At 48.1% G+C, this 24481-nt stretch overlaps 1 protein-coding gene across 2 annotated transcripts in view; it reads right to left on the bottom strand.

Moving 5' to 3' along the window:
- The window catches only part of RAB36 (RAB36, member RAS oncogene family), a 133816-nt gene that overhangs the window by 82594 nt on the left and 26741 nt on the right, over positions 1–24481 (bottom strand). For both annotated transcript variants that reach the window (XR_015300875.1, XM_086942802.1), the window contains exon 3: positions 2602–2693. Coding sequence is in view for 1 of the 2 variants with exons in the window: in XM_086942802.1 (XP_086798928.1) it covers positions 2602–2693 (92 nt within the window). In the remaining variant the exon portion in view is untranslated. The remainder of the gene's footprint in view (positions 1–2601; positions 2694–24481) is intronic.

Below are 24481 nucleotides of genomic sequence, written 5' to 3' on the forward strand. Positions count from 1 at the left end.
AAAACAAAATGTGTACAGCAGCTTTGCATTCACAAATGTGGTCTTTTTAAACCATATTGTCTACGTTTTGTAAGGATATAAGCAATGGGCATTGAAACGGGTCCCTTCTGGGCCCTGTAGTCATGACCTTAACTTTTCAGGCATAAGCACTCACTAATTTCTGAATAATGAGTGTAAAAGGAAAAAGGTAACCATGTTGTTCCTGCTTACATTTTACATGCTTTACTTAATCTTGCATTCCCTATGAGTGCTTGCTTTTTCTAGGGTGTTGTTAATTTATTTTTAGGCAGCATATTGCTCTTGTCTAGTGCGTAATTTGAATTGAGTCACATTCAGGTGTTTATAGCGGGTCAGCGCAGTGCAGGTTTCTCTCAGTGGGGCAGTATGGTGTTCAGTGGGGGAGAGGATGTGTCACTATGGTCAGAGCTGCTGAATTTGGAACAGGGGAACCAGGTTCAGCCTTCATGACCAGTCCATCAGACCACTCCCCCTGAGGGAGTACAATCCCATGCTAGACCTTAGAAGGCCTGCAATATCTTAAAAGCCCTGGTGCCTTAGCACCAGCAGGTGGACCCTAGCAGTGGCAAATGTGTGTTAGCCGAGAAAACATGTGTGCCACAATTCATTCTGAAGTTCACCTACAGTCTTGCAGGCAGGCCTATGAAGCAGCACACAATGGAGTGACAGTGACTCTGTCACTAAGGTCATAGGACCCTTGAGCAGGGTGGCTCTAGGGCAGTGCGACTGCACCAGCCGCTGACTTCAGGTGGGGGCGTCGTGTTTACAAGTATAATATGTTTTTAAAAGCTTGCTGCTTCCTTCTTGGACTCCAACAATTTTTGGCAACAATAAAAATGTCACGATAACTCCAGTGATAAATGTTCTTAGTAGAGAGAGATGGAGTTTTGTCTAGTGGAAGTTTATACTCATGGAAAGGAAGAACATAGGGTTAATGTGCCTGCTGCTAAGAACATGTGCCATGCAGATCACAAAGTGCACATAATGTAAATAGGTCAGTGGGTTACTGATTTTGTCAGAGAGACACTATTGTTACTTGCAGTTAATAAGTTAAAATTCTAACCTAGAACAGTGAGCTACTAACTGTCATGTAAGAGCTGCATGCAAACTGCAAGGTATAAATTAGAGCGTTATGGTTTTTCCCCAATCTTTGATTGTTCTAATTTTGCAAAAAGGGTTCATTTGGATAGAATTTAATTCTGATTATTAAAGAGAACCCCCAACCATGGTATTACATTTTAAATTCCGAGTGTGTGTTTCTCCAGACCAATCACTATTAAACTATGCTGCCTACTAGTATGGTTGTCATGTGACTTGACTCCTACACCTTGTAGTCCTTTTTCATATGTAACATTTTCTATACAGTGATTTACACATGAATGATTGATTGTTTCTGTGTAATATGTATGATGTAAAGTGCTTTGACACCCTACACTGGTATTAGTGGTGCTGTAAATTTTCTGATACTTTATTATTTTGACATTTGTACACATGCTAACAGTCTCTGCAAAGATGTTTCCTTATTAGTACCAGTGGAACATACAACCGCAGCAGTGAGAAAGGTGACCAGTCATCCTTTGCAAAGGGCCCTCCACTTCACAAAAGCACAAGTCAAATTTTTTGTAACTTTTGATCCATTTGAGCTATAAACAATTCATTAGTTAACATCGTCAGATTATGCAGCAGATGATGTATTATGTGGCAAATATAGCAGAGCCATAATTATGTGGAAAACATTTGCAAACTAGGATATTTTGCCATTCATGTTTGAACTGCTCTTGTGGAAAAAGGTAGAAGTGCTTATGACAGAAACTCAATGGCTGGGAGACAAATGGCTTGTGATTCCACTTTTAAGGATATTTGGGACATTCTGTAATTGGAAACTAATCCCACTTTGTGAATGTATTTAATGTCAATAACTCATATTACACCTTAAATAAACATGTGTATCCATTCGTTAAATTAAATAACGTAATAAGCTGTAACCCGTTAGTGAAATGGGAAACAAATACTAAAAATTGGGATATTTTGCTTTTTCTGCCACACCTCTGATTCCGCCCACTGACCCAACCCACAGGTTATTTCCGCCCTCTGATTCTCCGCCCACAGTTCCCCTACTTTCAAGTGCTCGCCGTCCTTCCCCCCGCCCCCCCCCCAGGGGCAGCAATCTGAGGGATAGCCCCGGGAGCCACAAGCTCTAGCTATGCCTCTGTTTCCCAGATACCTCAGTAGGATCCTTTACAGCTCCTCCCTTCCGAGATTCCTGATCTTGACCTCTCTGCATCTTATACCTTACCCAGGTGTACCTTCAGTACATCTTGCTGAATGATCCCTTACTCATCTTCAGACCCAGAAATGATGCTCTTTCGATTACACCTTGATAATCAACCTAAATATTCTGCTCTTTCCATTCCAAATTAATGAACACATTCTACATTCAAGTCAGTTTGATGCAGAGCTCCAGTCCAGCGATGCCTCCCTTTCATGTTTCTCTCTATTATTATATCTTCAGGAGCTCTGAATGTTGCCTCTTGGCAGATACATTTACTTCATTTAGAGCCCATGCCCACCTCAGTGACTTACCCGACAGTTCCAGTTGTGCGTTTTTGGCAGGCATTTTTCACGTCCGGGTGGAAGTAGTCTTTGTACTCGAGACAGGCTTCAGGCTTGTAACACTGCCAATAGATAATGATAGTCACTACTGGTGAAAATAAAACTGCTTTATCAAGGTTAATGGCCAGCAAAGAATGATGAGCATATATGATAACTTTTTGTCACTTACCAGATTTCAGAGCTGTATTCAATTAAAGGTACCAACACATCATCAATTTAGTTAACAAACTGAGAACCCTATAAACTGCATGGAAAATACTCAGACTGCTCAGAACAACAGAAAGAGATAGAGGGCAAGATAGTTCCTCAACCTACATGCATGTTACAGGCGGTTTTTGGTATCTCTGATTTACCTAATCTATATAACGGGCAAATACATGCGTTTTATACAACAGGACAAATTAATAATCCCTCTTTCTGACAAGGCAGTTATGGGTAAAGGTCATAGAATTGGCCAGCCCTACTTGGTCATTGGTCAAATCTGCAATAGGACCAAATGGTAAGAATAAGGAAGAACAGAATTCCAGACTGAACTAGAAATCCAAATGAGGGCTCATTTTAAATTTTCTCACACCCCAGGCACCATGAGGTTGGATAACTCCACTCAGAAAGATAATCCCCCCTACATCTCCCCTGTAACCAGATGTACCACATGACACACTTCTGCAGGATGTTCGATGGCTCCCTTACTCCAGTGGGGCAACTAACTCTGATTGAGTAAAGAGCTTCGATAGGCCCGGGCTGCCAGCCCCTAGCCCTGGGCTACATTCACCAACGTATGGTGTCACAAACTGCCTAGAATGGGGTTCTGCATGCATGGAAAGGACTTCCCATCCTTAGGTGGGGGAAAGCTTATGACTGGGTCTCCGGTCAGAGCTGCAGCAGGACCCGGCATGCACCCTTGAGCTCCAGGAACCCTTGGTGTCTCAAAGTAGCCAGGACACACTTGTGCAGGCCCATTAATTCCTAGTCAGAGCTTCTGTGGGTTTGGGGTGCTGGCTCCTGAGCTCCATTCACTAGCTCTTGATCTCAAGAATAGCCCAGGACAGAGTTCTTCAGACCTGGTGAGGGCTTTCTGGTTCCTCAAGGTTGATAGCTTAGAAATGTCCCAGTCAGAGGTCCTGGACCCTGGGCGTTGGGCTCTAGGCACTGATCCTTGCCCCCCCAAATAGCCAGGACACAATAGAACAGGGCCACCATGGGCTGCCATGACCCTGTAGAGCTAAAAGCTCCGACCGGATCCCAGCGAGAGCTGCTGCAGGCCTATGGCACTACCCTGGGCTTCAAACACTGACCCATGGTAGCCAGGACATGCTAGGCAGCACGGTGAAGCCTAACTCTATCATGTGAGGCTGAAATCTCTGACCTATTCCTGTCAGAGCTTCAGGAGTCCTAGCCTAGGGCACGGACCCCTGGGGTTGGTCTCTAGGCACCAAGAATTTGTGTCTCAAGCTACCCAGAATACACTTCTGGAGGTCTGGGAGGCTCCCCTCGAGTGGGCTGAAAAGCTCTGACCCGGTCCAGCCAGAGCTCTGAGGTCTGGGCTCCATCCACTGGCCTGCTCCTCTTCTCCACCGGAGATGAAAACTCTAACTAGACCCAAGGCAGTGCTTCAGGAGGCCATGTGCTTTAGGAGGCTGGCCTGGGCTCAGGCTCCATCGGCCGGCCCAGGGTGGCCCTTGCACCCACTGCAGCCTTCTACAATCCTGACAGGCACTACGGAACTCAAAGGTAAAATGCTCACACTGGATCCTAGTCTTAGTTCCATTTGGCCCTGGAGCCTAGCCATAGGCTCCAGCCACCGGTCTGACGTGTCCATCCATACCCAACCTTCCTGCTGAGTGTAAGCACAAGGTCAAGCCCAACACCCTTTAGAATGTGTGGCCCAACCACTTTTGAAGTTTGGCTATTTGGCAGTCCGCCATAAGAATTTATGTCACATCTAGAGATCTGTGCTGTTCTAGCCCACGGTGTCAAACATATCCCCGAATGGGGTTTCTCAGGCATGACAAGGGCTCCTTGGCATCTGTAGTGTTGAAATCTCTAGCAGGTTCCAGTCAGGTCTTTGGCAGGCCCGGGCCACAAGCCTTGGAACTGAGCTTCAGGCACCAACTCTTGGTGCTCCAAAGCAACTAAAACACAGTCCTCCAGTACCAGCAAGGGTTGCTCAACTTCTATTGGGGTGAAATCTCTGACCTGGCCTAAAGTGCCGGCAACTGCGGGCACTATCAATACCCCACGCTAACCAGGATAGACTTCTGTAGGTCCACGGTGCCTTTCACGCTTTGGGTGGGGTGGAGCATTCTGAACAGGCCTCAGACAAAGGTCTGTGAAGCTTACCACAAAAGACCCATGGGCCAGCTCCACCGGCTCTTAGTGTCCAACGCTACTGATTGGATTTCCACAAGCCCAGCAATGGCTCCCCTGCTCCAGCACAGAGTAAAGCTCTCAGCAGGCCCTAAACAGAGCTTCAGGAGGCCCTCTCTCTTGGACCCAGGCAGGGGTCCTAGGCCCAGACTCCAGCTCCTGGCCCATGGTGGCCCTAGCACCTATTTCAGCCTTTCAGATGCCGGTTAGGAACTCCTGGTCCCAGCAGGGACAACTAACTCTAATTAGACCCCAGCTAGAACTCTAGTTGGCCCCCTGAACGTGACCCTCAGGCCCAGGCTCTTGCCACAAGGGTGGGCTGCCCCTCCGTGCCCAGCCTGCCTCCTGAATACAAGCTGCAAGGCATGCTCATCTCCCATTAGAAGGCATAGTATGATCAGATGCCCAATCTCGGAGTCTGGTCCTGTGATCCTGCACCATAGTAAAAAAATGGTATGACTAGACGGCTATGCTGGTGTGGAAGTCCCTATGGGGATGTGTTTGAAGATTTTGTCCAACCAGAGCTCCAGGAATTTGGATATATTTTTTCAAATGTCCTCCTTGGTAACCCAGGGTACACAATTACAAGAAAGGTTAGTCACTATTCTCTGGATTCGTACGGAGCGCTTGGAACCCATTGGTCATCTGGTTGTCATACCTGGCTGATGTGTTGAACCCTCACTGGCCCATTTGGAGCACCTGGGGCCCACTTCTTTGGCCAGTTTCCAGCCCTGCCCATGGGTCACAGGCTAGTGGCCCTTCCACCCGCCTGCCTTCCTAGAGAGCAGACAGGGACCCAAAGCAGATATCCCGCCAAGGTGGCTTGCTCAGGGGTAGTCTACTGAGTTCCACACTCTGATAGATTGAGAGTAGTTGCTCTGTTTAGGGAAGGACTGCTTGGTCAGCCTTGGTTGCTGTTCAAAGCAAAGAGCTTCCACCATACATGGTGCCATCTAACTTGGAGTTGTGCATCGTGGAGGCCCTCTGGTGCCCCACCAACCAGCACAGGTCGATCATCCCAGCAGTTCCTCTCTAGTGGTCGGGACACAATGTGGGGGGTTTAGGTGGCGCTCAACCAGAATGCTGCTTGGTGATCTGGGCCTCATTTGCTATGCAACTGCCCTACTTCACCCATTGAATTCCTGCAGCAGCACGGAACAACTGGTCTGTGGGTTGTTCCCACCACCCACAGCATTAGTGAGGCCAGAACACATTCACCTCACTCACACTGCGTAGCTGTCCACTACGTTTGGGTGGGATGACCCTCTCTCATGCCTGAATACCTGGTTCCATGTCCAATGTGACCAGGCTGGAGTTTGAAAACGTATGCAGTTCTGCTCAGAAGTCTGTGCGCATCCACCCAGGATGGCAGGTGACTGAGCTGTCTGTCTCCACTGACTGTGAGACGCACTTGCCTGCCTGGTGGTATGGGGTGAGAGTCTTGGGCTGAGCTCCTGGAAACTTTTTGGGGGGGCAATTGTTGAGGTTGACTCCCAAAGTGGATGTGCGAAGAGGTGCTGGGGTGCAGCCCAAAACAGGTAAACTCCATTGAAGTCAAAATACAGGCGAGAGGGGGGGGCGTGGCTAGCAGCCAACGATGGCGGCCGCAGCTTAGAGAGGCTCCCGTGACGAGGCGGCTTCCCACTCAAATCCGTCATATTTATCCTGATTTTCGAGGTGCTTAGAGGGGTGGATCGGACCCAGAGGCCGTGCAGCACCCGAGGATCCAATCTTGGGACGGCGAAGTCCCTGAAACTACGCGATCATCGCTTGGCAGAAGGCGGCGAGAGGTGGGGCCTAGCGCTCTCCTGGAGGCAGCGGAGTTGCGTAAACTTGGGACCCGGCCGAAAATAATCTTTTAGCGGTGGTGGTTGGACGGAAGTACGGTGTCCGGGACGCACTGCCAGAACAATCCGTAATCATCCTCCGGCGGCCCGGTGATGCACGTGGGGCCTCGAGACGGCCTGTGGCGGTAGATATTCGCTGTCCACGCCCGGAGACGCAGCAAATAACGCCGGGGCTCAGGCGGCCGGACCCGCCATTTTGGGCGTTGGCTGCACGTTGTGCCCCGGGCTCTCCCAGCAACCACCCCCGCGGGACCGCCTGCCATGGCGGAGCGATGAAGACCTGCGGTCTTGGAGACCTCCCAGGTGCCTACTACTGCAACGGTCGACTAACGTGACCCCCCACGGACGACGGCAAGAAAACGAAACACCGGCCCTCCTTGATTGGATCACGGACCTGCGTTGGTCCAAAAGGATCGTCAGACCACAGCCATGTCCAACAGAGGCCCCAGGAATACCACTACTCAGGCAAAACTGGACAAATTGGCTTACGAGAGACAGACTCCTCCCCACGAACAGCGCAAAAATGCGGGGAAAACATCGGAGTCTGAGGGGGCGAAGAAGGCCACACTAGAGGACGTTCTGGCGGCGCTGGCTCAGGTGCAAGCAACGGTAGGAGCGACAGCCACGGAAGTCACCCTGATACGAGCGGACCTCCAGAAAATGAATGAAAGGGTAATGCAGGTTGAGGTGGTCACTAAATCATTGGTCGAAGATGTGTCTGAGTTACAGACGGCGGTGGAACGTCTGCAAACGGATAACAAACTACTCAGAGATAAGTTGGATGACCAAGAAGGGCGCTCCCGGCGCAATAACGTTCGAATTTTAGGAGTGCCGGAATCTGAAGACAAGGGCGCCATGGACCTCTATGTGGAAGAGTTAATCAAAACCAGACTCCAGCCCAAAGGCCTCTCGAACTTTTTTTCGGTGGAGCGGGCCCATAGAGTGCCGGGGGGCAAACCAAAGACAGGTGGTTCGCCTAGACCAATACTGGCGAGACTCTTCAATTTCAGGGACCGTGACGCCATCTTGCAGGCCGCGAGGGTGGCGCCGCCGATCCAAATACAGAACTCAAGAATTGCCTTCTTCCCAGACTATACGGCAGAGGTCTCCAGGAAGCGCAGAACGTTCCTGGAGGTAAAGAGAACTTTGAGGGAAAAGGAGCTGCCTTACTCGACACTCTTTCCGGCCCGGCTGCGAGTGGTAGCGAACAAAAAAGTATGGTTTTTCGATACTCCGGAAACGGCCCGGGACTGGCTTGAGGGATGGCACACTGTGGACCGGCAGCGGAGGCGACACAAGTCCGACCAGGATCGTAGAATCGACAGCAGAATTGGCTCACAGACGTCTGGACGTGGAGGAGCGGAGAGTTCTCCGTCCCGTGGTTTTGCGGGGGCTGGTGGTGAAGAATGAACCCCGTACTCCAATTCTCTTGAACAGGGCAATCGCCGAATATTTACACACTGTTGTATAAGCTGCAGTTGGACCCTGGCACAAACACCCCTACGGCACGCAGGGATGCCGCCTGCTCGGGGAGACGCTCTCCCCCCTACACGCAAGTACTCTGGTTGCGGGATGGGTTAAGCACTCTGCTCAGTTGGGGGGGCGGGCAGTTGCAAGTCCGTTAGGCAGGGTAGCAGGGAGGGGGGATGGGGAGGGGGTTGTATTGTTACAGTTAGGAATGTATGTATACGGTCGAGGACAATGTTTTAATTCCTGTATGAGTCAGTACATGATGGTTGAGATGGACAATGATCGTAAACCCCCGTGATGTCCCTTAGCTCTTCGCTGTGCACTGGCATAGCCACCATTGCTGTGCATGGCAGCCTCTCTCGCATTGACCACTTCCTGATGCTGGGAGAGGGCCTCCAACATACAGATGCAATGGTAATTCACCCTTGAGGGATTTCAGACCACTCGCCACTCACGCTAACACTTTCTTCACAGGCACGATCACGCAAACGCATATACCCCATTCACGCTACCTACTTTAAAGTTCCACAGGTTCGTAAGGCCCTTAAAAGAACGACAAAGCAATATTTCCAAGAAAACATACACTCAGTGCGCTCCCCCGAGACACTTTGGGAAGCCTATAAAACGGTCCTGCGGGGACAAGCCATTGCCTCCATTAAGGGTCATAAAAGACAGCTGTCTCAGGAGTTGGTCAATCTGGAGGTGGCTTTACAGGAACGGACCACGGCCCATGAACAGCACCCCTCTCCATCAACCCTTCACGCACTCACCCTTCAACAACAGCTATATAACGACCACCTGCGCATCCAAGTAAAAGGACACATAACCGACACTTAAAATAGAATCTACGAGGTGGGTGAAAAAGCTGGGAAAATGCTGGCATGGCTCGATAAATGGGAGGGTAATTCCAGGGGGATCCAACGTCTGAAAGATAAACATGGAGCGGTACACACAGACCTAAGACGTATCACGGAGCTACTCGCTGCCCACTTTGAACGAGTGTACACCCCGGAACGTGTGATCACACCCGAGATGGCCAAGGACCTTTTAGCTCCGATCGAGGTCCAAGCATTGTCACCGGAAGCGTCAAATGAGTTGGAAGCGGACATCACTGCCGATGAAATCCAACTGGCGATTCGGGCCCTAAACCCGGGCAAAGCGATGGGACCCAATGGCATACCCATTGAATGGTACCAAGCAGTGCCTGGGACCCTTAGTGAACATCTATTGGGAATGTTTACAGAATGTCTAGAGAAGGGTTCCCTTCCGCCGGATCAGCGTGCGGCGACCATCGTAACTATTCCTAAACCGGGCAAACCACCTGATGAGTGTTCCTCTTATCGCCCCATATCCTTGCTAAATGCCGAAGTTAAGATTCTGGCTATACTCCTAGCGACAAGAATCCTGCCCCATCTGTCGTCGATTATACACCCGGATCAATCCGGATTTATGTCACACAGAAACACAGCGTTGAATCTGCGAAGGCTGCACGGTGTGCTGGCTAGAGCAGATTCCATCAACACACCAGCAGTAATTTTGGCCTTGACGCTAAAATGGCATTTGATCTGGTGGAATGGGCATATCTTTTTGAGGCACTGAAGCGCTTGGGATTCGGGCCCGCTTTATTGCGTGGGTCAAACTATTATACACTGACCCGATGGCACACGTGGTAGCTAATGGCCATATCTCGCGCACGTTCCCGCTGGGGAGGGGCACACGGCAGGGGTGTCCTTTGTCACCCCTGCTGTTCGCTATCTCTTTGGAACCTCTCGCGACCCTCCTAAGGACCTCGCCTCTCCTCAAGGGCGTATCATGGAGTGGGGGATGGGAGGACCGACTGTCTTTATATGCAGACAATATGTTCGTTTATCTAACAGACCCCGAATGCGGAGTGCCGGCTTTGTTACACATTTGTGACACCCATGGCAGCGTTTCCGGCTATACGCTGAACTGGAATAAGTCGGAACTGTATGTTTTGCAGGGGCAGGCCCCGAACCTTGGCGAGGCGTGCCCACTAATGTTAACAGGCTCGTCGTTTAAGTATCTGGGCATTCATGTCACTAGGGACCCAACGGAATTCATGGATAAGAATCTGAAGCCTCACTTGGATAGACTTAAACGAGATGTTACGTTCTGTCGGGTCTTCCGCTGACACTCCTGGGTAGAGCTGCACTCTATAAAATGATGGCGTTGCCACGTTTTTTATATGTCCTCGAAAATACACCCTATCCTGTAACCCCTAGGTTTTTCCAGAAAATGGCAGCGCTGGTTTCCAACCTTTTATGGGGGAACCTCCCTGCACGCATTGCACAATCCAAGCTGCACAGAGGCTGGTACGACGGGGGTATTGCACTACCTAACTTAAGACTGTACTACTGGGCAGCACACCTTAAGCCGATCAACCAATGGATTCACGCACCTCAAACCGAACCAGCGTTCCAGTCCGACAGGGCACAATTGGGCACGAACAGCCTGTTGGGTCCGTTGTATGATCACCGTAAAGTTCGTGCCTTACTGGGGCCCACTAGACTAACAGTTCAGTTGTGGCATACAGCAACAGCAGCGCTGGGTTGGAAAGGGAAGATCACCAAGATGACCCCGCTGTGGGACTCTCAGGCGCTGGGCAACATGAGGAACAGCAAGGGTTTTACACACTGGGATACTATAGGGATTTCCACGGTGGGTGATCTTTGGGAAAGGTTTGGGGTGATACCTTTTGCCCGGCTAAAAGAATTATATGACCTTGGTGACAGGGAACTTTACAGGTACATCCAAATTCAACATGCATTGCTCGCAGCCCTGCCCCCCGACACACCTCTGCCCGAGTCCTCGCCATTGGAAGACCGCCTCCTTACTGATTGTATGATGGAAAGGGCAACATCACTCACTTACCGCAAACTGATCAATAATTTCCCGGATCCAACACTCCTGTTAAAGAGGAAATGGGAGGGTGACACTAGCGAAATGGACGAACATGAGTGGAATGAGGCACTTGGGTCCCCTAGGGAAGTGGGCATCTCGGCGCGAATGCGGCTAGTACAACTCAAGATACTACACAGGGTTTACTACACTAGGACCATGTTACACCGCATCCATAGGACACCACATCCTTACTGCCTTCGTGGGTGTGGGGAGGAAGGAACATTTTTCCACACCATATGGGAATGCCCCAAGATTCGGGAATACTGGAAACAGATACTCCGCACAATCTCGCAAACATTAGATCTATCGCTGTTGCCTGACCCACGGAGGTGCTTACTAAACATATGGGAGCCTACCGACCTTTCCAGATATGAACAGCTCTGGGTCACGGTAGGATTAATGGTGGCAAAACGAGACATCGCACAGCGCTGGGGTGCGGCAGAAATGCCGACCAAGTCACAATGGTGTCTAAATATGGACAGGGTGATGGTAATCGAAAGGGCAGTTTATTCTAACCGGGCCTGCCCAGGGAAATGGAATAAGGTTTGGACGAAATGTAATGTGTATAGGGAGGAAATTTGTGATCCCTTGCTGGAAGATGATCAAGATGTCTCCGACGAGGAAGAGGAAGAGGGGTGAAGCTAGGTGGGATGTGTGAGGAGAAGGGAAGCCAAGGATACTGTACGGGATCTCCTATTAGAATTGCTCCGTGGGAAGCAGGGGGTGGATGTAAGGGTAGAATTGGTTGGGAGCGATCGAGTACCTGGGTATGAGATTAGAGTAGGCCTCTTCCCAGAGGCACTTGTAACTCAAACTGTGTTGATTCATGCAAGATCGTAATATTATTCCTAACGCTCTAAGTTGAAGTTTGTTGTTTTTTCAAAAAAGTAAAATCAAAAACCTCATCCAGCGTCGACACAGAGATCTGAGATGCACTTTTATTTTGCAGCGACCTTATTTGAATATATACAGAGACTGCTGACTTAATGACTATTTTGAAATGCTGCATTTTGAATCACGAACTGTGTTAGCGGCCGGCCCACTGGGTTGTAGGCTTTCCGCTGTGTACTATAAAATGTGCAATAAAGGTTTAAAAAAAAATTTAAAAAAAATACAGGCGAGAGACAGGTAGCCAACGAGTACCGTAAGTGAAAGTTGAAAAGAAGTTTGAAGTGCAAGTTCAAGAGGGCATGAAACCATTTGTTGGTAAATGGGTGAGGTCTGTGAAGTCTACCCAGAGGATTCAGCATGACAGAAAGGTTGGTCACACAGGAGAACAGATCCCATCTGTGTGGCTGCCACCCGGCTCACCCAGCCACTGCAGGGTGTTTTTCTTCTGTGGCAATGCCCCATGAACAACTCTGGGTAATTAGGAAACGCTTGAGGAGGCAGGTGGCTCTTCCCTCAAATGGAAAGGTTGACAGGTCGGTGGCAGCAGTTTCACCGTGTATTCAGAGCAAAGGTAGATTGACCACCTCTGAGCCCTTCTCCAGCAAGTGCTCTGGCTACTCTCTAGGATTACCTGAGCAAGGGAGGGGTTCTGGCTCATGGCACGACTGTCGACTTGGCAGGACTGTTCTCAGCTCCTCACAGTGCCACTGGGGGGCTGCACATGCCAGAAGGAAGGAGTCTGCGATGATGTTGGTTACCCACCTGTCTCATCTTGAAACATGGACCAAGCAAGTGCCTACTCACATAAGGTAAGAACAGATGTTGCAGTTGAGACTGGGTTAAGTCTCCTGATGCAGACGGTCATCAGCCCCCAGAAAAGGTGTTGGTTGATAAAGGCGACAGGACAGTGGCCACTGTAGTCAGAATCTGCTAAGGACTTCTAAATCAACCAACCCTTTAAAATAGATGGCAATGGAGTGTTAGGCTCACACCCGGCCTTTGCAATGATGAAAGGTGTGGGGACTATGGCATGACTAGTAAGAGGGTTGCTGCTGTGCCTATAAGAAACATGGGATTAGGACATAGCTAGAACCGCTACAGGTGAACTTCTTCATGGGAGCAGTATTCAAACAAGAATTTTGAAGGCTGAAGTGGAGAAGTGTTCCATGTGAACGGCAGTTGAACATTGTCGTCAGCGATGGACGACTGCCTCTGTTACCCTTAGCCTTTTGAACGAGAGTTGGGTCCAGGGCTTCGAATACAGAGTGACCAGAGATGGGCGCCCTTGCCGTGTCTAGTATATTCATTCAAATGATTTTGGAGAAGCCAGCGGAAGCCTTGGGATGTGTTCACTTTTTTTTGCAAAGGACTAGGCATGTTGGAATGTGTTTGCCCTGAAAGAGAACGGCCCAAGCATTGAAAGCATCACAGTTCCCTAGGAGCCCAGTGAAATCTTACTGACCATCAGTTAGAGAAGATGTAAATCTCATGCTGTGCTGCACTTATATCTTCAACAGGCTTCCAATGCACACAGCCTCAGGAATGTTTGAACAATGGAGGTAAGGAACCATGGAAAGTCAGATCTATTATTTCGAGATGAAGATTAGGCTGGGGTGCAAATTGGTCCTGGACAACCTCTGCGGCTTCATAAAGTACTGCCCACTGGGGCAGTGGCAACTCTGAACGTGACGCAGGCTCTTTCTGTAGAACTCCTAGCTTTAGTGGTCACCTCTCTATGTACCTGACCTCAGGGTGGGGGGGGCTGATGTTTCACCTTGGCCAGTGAACTGCAGCTTAGAACTAGAATGAATTTGGGGAATCTGATTGTTAAAACAAACCAGCTCAAATAGCCAAGGTGCGTATTGAAGAGATGTGATTTCTGTCCAGTGCTCTGAACGTCAAAGCAAATAAATTCAGTGAAGCACAGGTGAGTGGTAGGTGTAACTATGACTCTCAGCTACTTGAGTTAAAAGATGTATACTTTATTTCCAGGTACCACCACACAAGGAGTGAAAAGGATCCACTCTTCACAGACTCTTATAACCTTTCTTTTGATACTCATATGGTATCAAAGGCACTGACTTGGGGGCTTAATAGTTTAGGAAAATAGCTTCCTGAGTAAGCCCAAACAATGCAAGGGACTTATCAGCTAATCAGTACTGGGCTCTAGGGATGCAGATAACGTGCCCTTGAAGTGAAGGAAGTGCCAACTGGGCTGGCACTTCCTAGAGAAATAGGGTATGATTCACTCAAACAAGCCTCACTGAGAGATCTTTGAAGCTTGTTGTGATGCTGAGGTCAGGGCTTACAGCACTGGCTGCTTTGAGCTGACCATCTAGAAGAAGCCACAGTGGGAGCTCCTAGCCCCTTGTGAATGCCTGTGGCCTGGCCTTCATGCCAGGACTCCAGGCACCACCCTGAGCAGCATTTCTTACCAAGGATATATTTCCACCAAACTGGGGAGGAGCCTCATGTTCCTCCATTGTTTCAGACAAGACCACAGTCTGAGCTCTCTAAACTATGAGTGATGACTGGGACCTGGCTATTTGAGACGGGCTCCATGCACCAGTCCAAAATGTCTTACCTACCCAGGACAGAGTGTGACCAGACCAAGATGGGCTCTTGTGCTCCTCTGGGACGTCGAGCTCAAACAAGACAGCAGTGGGAAGTCCATGAGGCCCATGTGAATGCCTGGGAAGTGGCATCCCTGGAGAGGGATCCAGGTATTGGCCCCAGCTGATTTGTCAGCCCACGGCAGCGTCCCTTCAGACAAGTGAGGAATATCATGCTCCATGGGGCATCAATGTCAGACAAGAGAGCAGTGGACACTCGTAGAAGCCTCATCATAAGTTAACTGGCTTTGGGGCTTAATAGCTGGAGTACAAGCAGGTGATACCTAACGCCAGTGCTGCTGCTCACCAGTCACATCAGCTAGAAATGCAATGCATGTATTGAGGAATACAATTCCTATACTGTTTCTTTGAGGAAGGGTGATCTTCTTAGTTTTAAAGTAACAACCACGCAGTGAGTGGACATTCATAACCATGTTTCTAACATTTACTGAAGGATGTTCAGGATAGGACATCTTTTCACCCTTTTGGAGAGGCTCACAAGAGCAAGGGAGAAAACAGCTTTGGTACATGTGAGACCTTGTCAGTGAGGTGCTTCACTCCCCACGCAGCTCTGCCAAAGTAGCTGCTGTCCCTGACCCTTGCTGGTCAGAGCTCGAGACCTCCTCCACCCGCAGGCACCCACCTGCACCTCATCCCTGGTGGTCCAGTGGGGAGCTTTTCTGCTCTGCTGCTGCTCTGCCCTCTGTATTTCCACCTTCTGATCTCTTTTTCCATTTTCCTTCCTGTTTCACTTTTCACTTTTTTGAAGAGTTTCTGCTTCTGCTCTCTTTCCTCCTTTTGCACCTTTTGTCCCCGGTGCCCCTGCTCGACCCCACAGCCCCGCCCCACTCCAGCACCAATTTCCACTGTCCCACCTCCCAGCTCTACAGCCCTCCACCTCACACTACTTATGATGGCCGCAGTGCGGCCTCGCAGCTGGGGTGCCGCGCCGAAAGCATGCCAAAGGTAGGTCCTTCTGCGCCCATCTGCCTCTGGACTGCATCCAGCGCCACGGGCCCTGGTTCACAGACCATTCACCGCTATGACTCCAGCACCTTCCATGCTCTCAACACCAAAGGCCCTTTTTCCTGCCGGAACTGCAACCGCAATTTCACCTGCCACTGCACACCAGCCCTACTCAGCGCACAACCGTCTACATATGGACCCGCCCGCCTCAACTGTATCCTGCTCAACACAGGCTCACTCACAAACACGCCACAGAGATCTGGGACCTGCTGGACTCAGTCGACCCCGACATCCCCTTTCTCACGGAAACTTGGATGAACCCCAACCTGTGCCCTGGACATCGCCATTCCGGACAGCTACAAGATCATCCAGAACGACCGCATCAACAAACCGGGGAGGCCATGCCGTTGTACACAAAAGCAGCCTTCGCTTCACTACCCATGCGGAGGACCTCTCAGCCAACATGGAGAACCTCCACTTCCAGGTCCAGACCAACCCGAACACCACCACCCTCTGCGGCACCCTCATCTAATCTACAGACTCCCGGACCCGACCTACCCATCAGCGATTCCATCATTGACTTCACAACACACCCCATGCTCTCCCCTCCACAGACTACATCCTCCTCGGCGACCTCAATTTTCACCTGAACTCCAAAGAACCCTGCCACAGTCCGACTCAAACAACTGGTCACCTCTCCAACCCACTCAGCAGGACACATGCTCGACCATATCTTCTCCGCCAGTGACAACATCACCTTCAGCCACACCACCGAGCTCCAGTGGACCGACCACCACTGCTTCCACTTCGCCTTCACCAAACCCACCATACACCAACATGCTCATCACTACCCTTGTAGAAGCTGGAACAAGATCGTCGAAGAAGAGCTCACCACCGCCCTCAGCAAAACTCCTCCACAGACATTACTCAGACGCCTACACCACAGCATGCAAACTCCACCGATGGATCCTCAACTGCGCTGACACATTTGCTCCACTGAAGAAAGCCCCCAGCAAGCGACACTCTAAGAAATCCAGCTGGTTCTCCCACGCCCTTCATGAGTCCAGACGCACCTGGAGACGATTAGAGAAGAGATGGAGGAGCAGCAAGATCCTAGAAGATCGTTGTCACCGCACACAATGCAACGAAGAGCAACAAAAAAAGCGACCCTACAAGAAAGGATCATTGGCAACGCATTCAACAGCAAGGAACTTTTCACTGTGGTCAAAGAACTCACCAGACCCAGCACAGAGACAGCAGACATCCCCCCTCCCAAGACCTCTGCAACAACTTTGACACCTACTTCCACTGCAAGATCAGGGAGATATACAACAGCTTTGACAGCCTCGATAACCAAGACCTTCCTACCCCACCCGCAACCGCCAGACCCTATGACGTTGGATGCAAACAGACCCTACTTAGCGGGACCCTCCTCACAGAGGACGACACCCTCATGATCATGAAGAGCATCCACTCAAGAGCAACCCCGGACCCCTGCCTGCATCACATCTTCAATAGAGCAGGCATCACCATCGCACCCGCACTCTACCAGACCATCAACTACTCCATTAACTCCGCCACCATCCTGGAAGAGTGGAAACATGCAGAGATCAACCTCTTGCTGAAGAAATTCTCTGCTGACCTGACAGACCTCAAGAACTTCGGATCCATCTCGCTCCTCCCCTTCCCAGCCAAGGTCATCGAGAAGGCCATCAACGCCCAACTCTCTGAGTACATCTAAGCAAACCACATCCTGGACTTCTCCGAATCCAGCTTCCGAAGCAACCACAGAACTAAGACCACTCTCCTTGCTGCCACAGATAACATCTGCGCCCTCCTCGACTGAGGCGAAACTACAGCCCTCATCCTCCTAGACCTTTCGGCCACCTTTGATACCATCACTCACCACACCCCATCCACAAGACTCCACACTTTTCAGCATCTACATGGCCCTACTCACAGCCATTGTCAGGAACCATGGACTCAACATGGTCTCCTATGCCGACGACATGCACCTGATTCTCTCCCTCACCAATGAACCAACAGTCCCCAAGAACAACTTTCACAACGGGATGAAATCTGTAGCCACCTGACTGAAGAACAGCTGCCTCAAGCTCAACTCAGAGAAGACTGAATTCGTCATCATGGGCTCCACCCCCTCCACCTTGGACAACTCCTGGTGGTCCGCAGCACTTGGAATCCCTCCACACCTACCGACCACTCATGAAACCTCAGCATCATCCTGGACTCCTCGCTCACAATGAGTCGCCAGATCAACACCATCTCATAATCATGCTTTCACACTCTACGCCTGCTCCAAAATATCTTCAAATGGATCTCCACCAAGTCCAGAAAGATGGTCACCCACGCACTCATCAGCAGCAGACTCGACCACGGCAATGCACTCTATGCCGGCATCACCCAGAAACTCCTCAAGAAACTGCAAAACATCCAGAACACCTCTGCCAGACTCATACTCAACATCCCCCACCACAACCACATCACCAGCCACCTAAGAGACCTCCACTAGCTCCCAGTCAACTAACAAATCACCTTCAAGCTCCTCACACATGCCACAAAGCCCTACAAGATGCCAGACCGGCGTACCTCAACTACCGTTTTGCATCCCATGTACCCACCAGAGACCTCTGCTCCACCCAACTGGCTCTGGCTACCAACCCACGTATCCACAAATCCACAGCTGGAGGAAGATCCTTCTCCTACTTCACAGCGAAGACCTGGAACACCATGCCTCTCCACCTTAGACAATCACTGTCACTGCCTCAGTTCAGGAAGGTTGCTCGACTGAACCCCAGCACCTCAACATGCCTGCAGATCCCCCGGGCCCCTACCCTCCAACAGCACCTTGAGACCCTTATGGATGAGTAGCTGTGCTTTACAAGCCTGTGATTGATTGATTGATTGATTAATTTCAGTATCTGTAGTAGGGGAATACAGTCATCTTTCACTTCATCCTTTATAATGAATCATATAGTGGCTACCTCTTTAGTGGTCCATGCAGCTAACTCAAGGGGGAGATCTACTAAATCCCCAACCCAATCACCAGATAAAGAGTAAAAGTATAATGGATGTGATGGCTAACCCTGCGTGTTTTAGGGTCTGTTGGTTGGAGATTAGAGTGTGGGCCGTAATTTGGAGAGAAACAAGTATTCCATGTGACAGTTGCTGGATAAAGCAGTATTTCTTGTGCCAACAGGTGGAGGAAGCGGTGGATCATTTCCTGACTCAGGTAGAGACTTTGCAGCAGGTGGTAGTTGATAGTATAGAGCCATATAAATGTACTATTCAGTCTGCTCTGGACTTTGCTGATTGCAGCACTAGGGGTGTCTACCACTTCAGGTATAAAAGTTCTTGCTTTCGATAGTCAGGCTTTTACCTGGACGTACAATCTAAAATCTTGGACATGCCACTAAATGAAAATAAATTATTTGGCGATAAAATTCACGCCACAATGAGAAAATTAAAAGCGTCCTAAGACTTTCTATAAAAGATAGCAATGCACATCAATTCCTCAAATTAAGCTCAGGCTCAAGTGTGCCAGAGGCCAATCAATTGAGACACAGTCTCAAGGGAAACCGACTCTACCACGCTGGTATTACAATGCACCGATTACCATGCAATTCCTTTACCACACATTGCCTAAACCGCGCATGTTTTTACCACGCATATGCCTTTAACACGAATGCCTTCACGACAAAAAGGTAAGTGTGTATATGTACATGGTAAGGGTGTTTTTAGGGTTTGGGTGAGTAAGGGAATAGGGTGGCAATGGTGTGTTTAGGGTTTAAGGATGGGTAAGGGAATTGGGTGGTAAGGGTGGATTTAGGGTTTAGGGGTGGGTAAGGGGATTGGGTGGTTAGGGTGTTTGTAGGGGTTTAGGATTGGGTAAGAGTATAGGGTGGTAAAGTTATGATTAGGATTTAGGAGTGGATTAAGGAATTGGGTGGTAATGGTGTTTTAGGGTTTAAGGGTGGCTATAGGGATTTGGTGGTAAATGTTAATTTTAGGATTTAGGGGTGGATAAGGGATTAGGGTGGTAATGTTACAAAAAAGGAAAGGAGAGTTATAATATAAATTTTTTTAATTAGTGGGTGTTGAAGGGTTTGCCCCCGTTACAAAAATAATTAATATATATATTTATAGATATAGATATACAAAGAAAAATATGTATATAAAAGGTAAGTGAATGCCTTATTATTGTATATATGTATGTGTGTATATAAATATATATAAGTAAAGTTTTCACTTACCTTATATATCCTTACCATGCATTGTAATGGCATGCGTGGTAAAGGTATATATATGGTAAAGGCAATGCGTTGTAATGGATGCATGGTAAAGGTGTGCATTGTAAATGCATGTGTGGTAACGCTCCAGAGACAAAACACAGATGAAAGAAAAGGTGGGAACTCAGACACAGACAACATCTGTGACTCAGAGAAAGTCATTCTTGCCACCTTTTGGTATTGGAATCAGGTGGGTCTAACAAACAGGGAGAAAGAGGCAAAGTCTTAATTCAAAGTGACCCCCACTGCCACATCCACAATCATAGGCGCACAGACACAAACCTATAGAGGAGGTGTGACTGATGCTCCTAAAACAGGTCATTGAAGAGGAACAGCTGGAAGAATTGAATGTAGGGTTTATTATTCCGAAAAAAAAGCGTGATGGTTGAAGCCCATTTGAGGCTTCAGGACTCTCAACTAGTACATAAAAAGAAGCGCTCAGAATGGTCTCTCAGATTCACGGTTTGGCAGCACTAAGACAATAAGATTGAAAGGTGTTCCTGACTTTTCAAGATGTAGAATTCAATATTCTGATTCTTCTGACACACAGAAGGTGTCAGAGTTCTATTCTATGACGAAAGGGGGGTGTTTTCAAATCAGAGTTATTGATTTTGGCCTCTAGTTCATGCCCTACATTGTCACCAAGGTGTGGCAGGTAGTGGACACACATCTGTAGTTGCAGGGACTGCTGGTGTTTCCTTAACTGCCCAACTGGCTTCTGATTGAAACCTCCCAGGAAGGGGAACTAGCTACAATGCAGATCACAATGGCAGATTCAAAATTCAAAACTGGCATCGGCCATGTCTCTTGGCGATGTGATGGATATTTCTCTGATTAAGTTGTTCCCACCACCAACAGAGAAGGTACAGAGGAGTCTTTCTTTCTGGGTAGATCAAGTGTTCAAGCATCAGTTGAGTCATGTCGCATTCAGCCAGGCAGAGGATAACATTTCTCCAATGGTGATTGCATTGGGGATGTAACACAAGTTACCTGCTGGTGAAGCAGGAAGGGTGTTTGCTTACATCTAGGGTGATGTGGGGTGGATGGGTGGGTGATTTTAATTCTAATTGTGTAGTAAAAAGAGGCAGACAAAGCAATGAATTTGCAAATTTTGCTGATCTACTTCTGCTTTTCATGGATTAAATAAAGCAGCAGGCAGTCAGTATTTGTGCAAAGAATCACAAACAGCTGAGAGATTACCAGTCCACCTATCCAATCAGACATGGATTAGTCCAAAATAGGATTTGTAGTGAAGGGCAATTCCTCGATGTGCTGCCATCTGCCATGTACGAGGGTATAACCACAGGGACCTGTTCTGACCGCCTCTTGACAGGCAATCACAATTTCTAAAATAGCCAAAACAGCAGGCTCTTTCAGCAATTCTGATTGCCAATCAGAACAGGCGTCTATGATTAGACCCTTCTGATTTGCTGATGGCAGACAATGCACTAAAGCAATTGGCAGCCTGTGCATTCCTGTGCATTGTATGTTCCAGTTTGTGGACACACAAACAGTGGTTTTTCGTGTTTCGAGGCATCAGTCCACCCTTGTACTAGTTTGCCCACACAGTGCATTTAGGCTTTTTTTCCTACATTCCATTGTGCAGGCAGGCGAGCTAAGAAAAAAAGGCGGATTCCACCTTCTGGCTAAATATTTTTGCCCACTATATGTATGGTAACTAGTTATGGAATAAGAAACAACTACATTTTCAGGACTTGGCCGACCAAGACTGCCCGATTCTAGTGGTGATGGATGCCGTTGATATGCCGGAGAAGCATTTGGAGAATTTCAATGGGAATGACACATACAATCCAGCAACTTTTTAATATTAATGTGTTGGTGCTCAGTGGGATCCATTTGGCTCTGATGGGTTTTCTTCCCCAGGTGAAAAGCAGACAGGTCCTGGTGTTAACAATACAAGACAAGGCTTCCTTCTTGCCCCACTCTTGTGTCTTGTTTCATCACTTAACAAACAGCTTTAATTTACAGTAAAGACTTAAGTGCTGTAAACCGAATTGCAATATAGTACTACCGATAATAGAGAGAAAGTGCTTTGCCAAGGGTCCCACAATTTGGCCACATTGGAAAACCGAAATTCTTGTCCATTTCCAACTCTCATCAAATTCCTTTGCTCGATAAAGTCAAAAGTATGAACACATGATCAGCTAAGTATATTCAAACGTGGTGATGTGCAAGTCTTTGGACATGATTCCTCCAGTCCCTCCAACCAAAATGTTTATTTTTCGTAAGGTTGTATTTTTGTGATAGGTTATACTAGTTTCTGCCAGACTGGCATGTCTGACTTGCATTGCTTGAACACATGTATACAAGTGATGGTTGTTGGGTTTTGTGTAAAATATTGGGATATTAAAGAAAGCTTTACCCGTACACATCTTTACAATATTTTATCTCAACTGCCACTATGGCCTCTCTTTTCTACCCAGATAGCCCCCCTCATTCTTCTGCAAGCTCTTCATCCCACTCTTCTCCTAATGGTTCCTAATAACCCCTTTTTGCTCATTTCCCCTCTTTGTGGGGTCTCATTTTCTCCTTTGTATTTTTTTATACTTTATTTTTGTTGGCGTTCTATTTGTATTTGATATTTATCAGCAATTACATGGTCTCTTTTCTAAGGGAGAGAGCCCAAAGACACTAGGATCCATCAGCTGCTCATCGCAGTATTCAGCTTCACGGACTAAACCCCAAAATGCTGTGGATTTAGATCAGGGTGAGAACTTTGCTGACACTCTGTGAGGCAATACATAGATCTGCCACCATACACCAAATGGATCTATTATTTCCTCCTAACAATGGGCAAGAAATGTATTTTTTTTACTTATTCTAGATGTTATTTTTTCTGCATTCTTTTCTCCCACAGGACAATGTAACTTTCACACAAAAAAAAAAGAACATCTAAAATGCATCTGCTAACCAAACAGTGGCACCAGTCCTCCTCGCTCCGGTCAACGGGGACTCCTAGAACCCACCCACTTAAAGCAGATGCATCTCCTCGTGGCCCAACACCAACAGCATGGGTCATTGGGTCACATCAATTGGAATTTCTCAAAAGTAACATTTTACTGGGCCAATATTTATGGTGCAGTGCCACTGGTCCATCGGAAGTGTATTGTACACACTCCACTACGGACTGCATTGCAAGCTTTTACAGATATTTAAAATTTGTCACTGGAAGAAAAAATTGGCTTTCAAGAACTTTCATTACAGCTAGTGTGGTCACCCTGGGAAAACAGAAAACCACTACTTCTCCCAGAATTGAACAATGGATTATAGATACTGATATCTAGGTGTTATAAAAGTAATGTTCGCTTACACTAACCAATACCCTAATAATGAAAAAAATATGGTAGGATGTCACTGATTTATATCAGTAAGAGTAGGTTTTTCTGTGAAATATATGGTATAGTATTTTTTGAATTGTACTTTATTATTTTTCACCACTGCAATATAATATTCAAGTTTTAAAAAAAGGTAATAAAAACGGACAAACACACATTATATTATAAGGGACGAGGAATTAAACGGGAGAAAAAAATAAAAACATACTAAAACCAACGGTACAGGTGGGGGGATGGGATATCGCTTTCAACCCATAGAAGAACGTAGATCTCGCATTCTGTATACCAAGTGTGCCATGTGGGACCCTAGAGATGTGATCTATTCCTCTGTGCCTTTTTACAATTGATAGTACTGATGTACCAGTGTCCCATCAATTACCCTGGCTATAGCCGTCTAGCTATGCCGGCAATAGTGGATGGGTTTGAGCTAGGTGAGTCTGCCTATGCTGGGTCTTCCTCAGAGCCAGAAATCCTATGCAATCTCTCAATCCTTATTAGCCTAGGTGGGGAACATGTAGCATCGTCCTCGACTGCACATACATTTTGAAAGGTTTCTGTGTTTTCTATAAACGATGCCACAGTATGACCAATGACTTTTCCGTAGTACACGTGTGCCTCATCATTTTTGACCACCACAACTCCAGCGGGGAAAAACTCTTGATACAAGAAATCCTACCTCTGCACATAATTATCGCAGACAGGTGTGGGGTCTAGACCTAGTATTGTGAATAGGAATGATATAACCCGGTAGCGGCTGGCACAGATTGGGGCGCTCTGTGAGGGGGAGATAAAAAAAAGAAATTCTACCTCCTCTTGTCTCTCTGCATTGTCCCTCGTCGTCGTTCCTCCGTAGCAGATGGAAGACGAAGCAGCCAGGTTCCCCTGACCAATCACAACGCTCCAATGCAGCGTTGTGATTGGTCAGAGCACTGTGGTTCTTTGCTCAGATGGGGAATGGGGGCCTGGGCATGTTCTCCATGCAGGATGTAATGCAGCCAGCGTGGAGAAGATGCAAAGTGTGCATGACTGTTTGGAAGGCCGGAGAGGGCCGGTGACACATTCATGTGCACTTTACAGAGTGCCACCACTCCTTCCCCTGCTCTAAGATCAGT

This window comes from Lissotriton vulgaris, chromosome 11, assembly GCF_964263255.1.
Source record: "Lissotriton vulgaris chromosome 11, aLisVul1.2, whole genome shotgun sequence".
NCBI lineage: Eukaryota > Metazoa > Chordata > Amphibia > Caudata > Salamandridae > Lissotriton > Lissotriton vulgaris.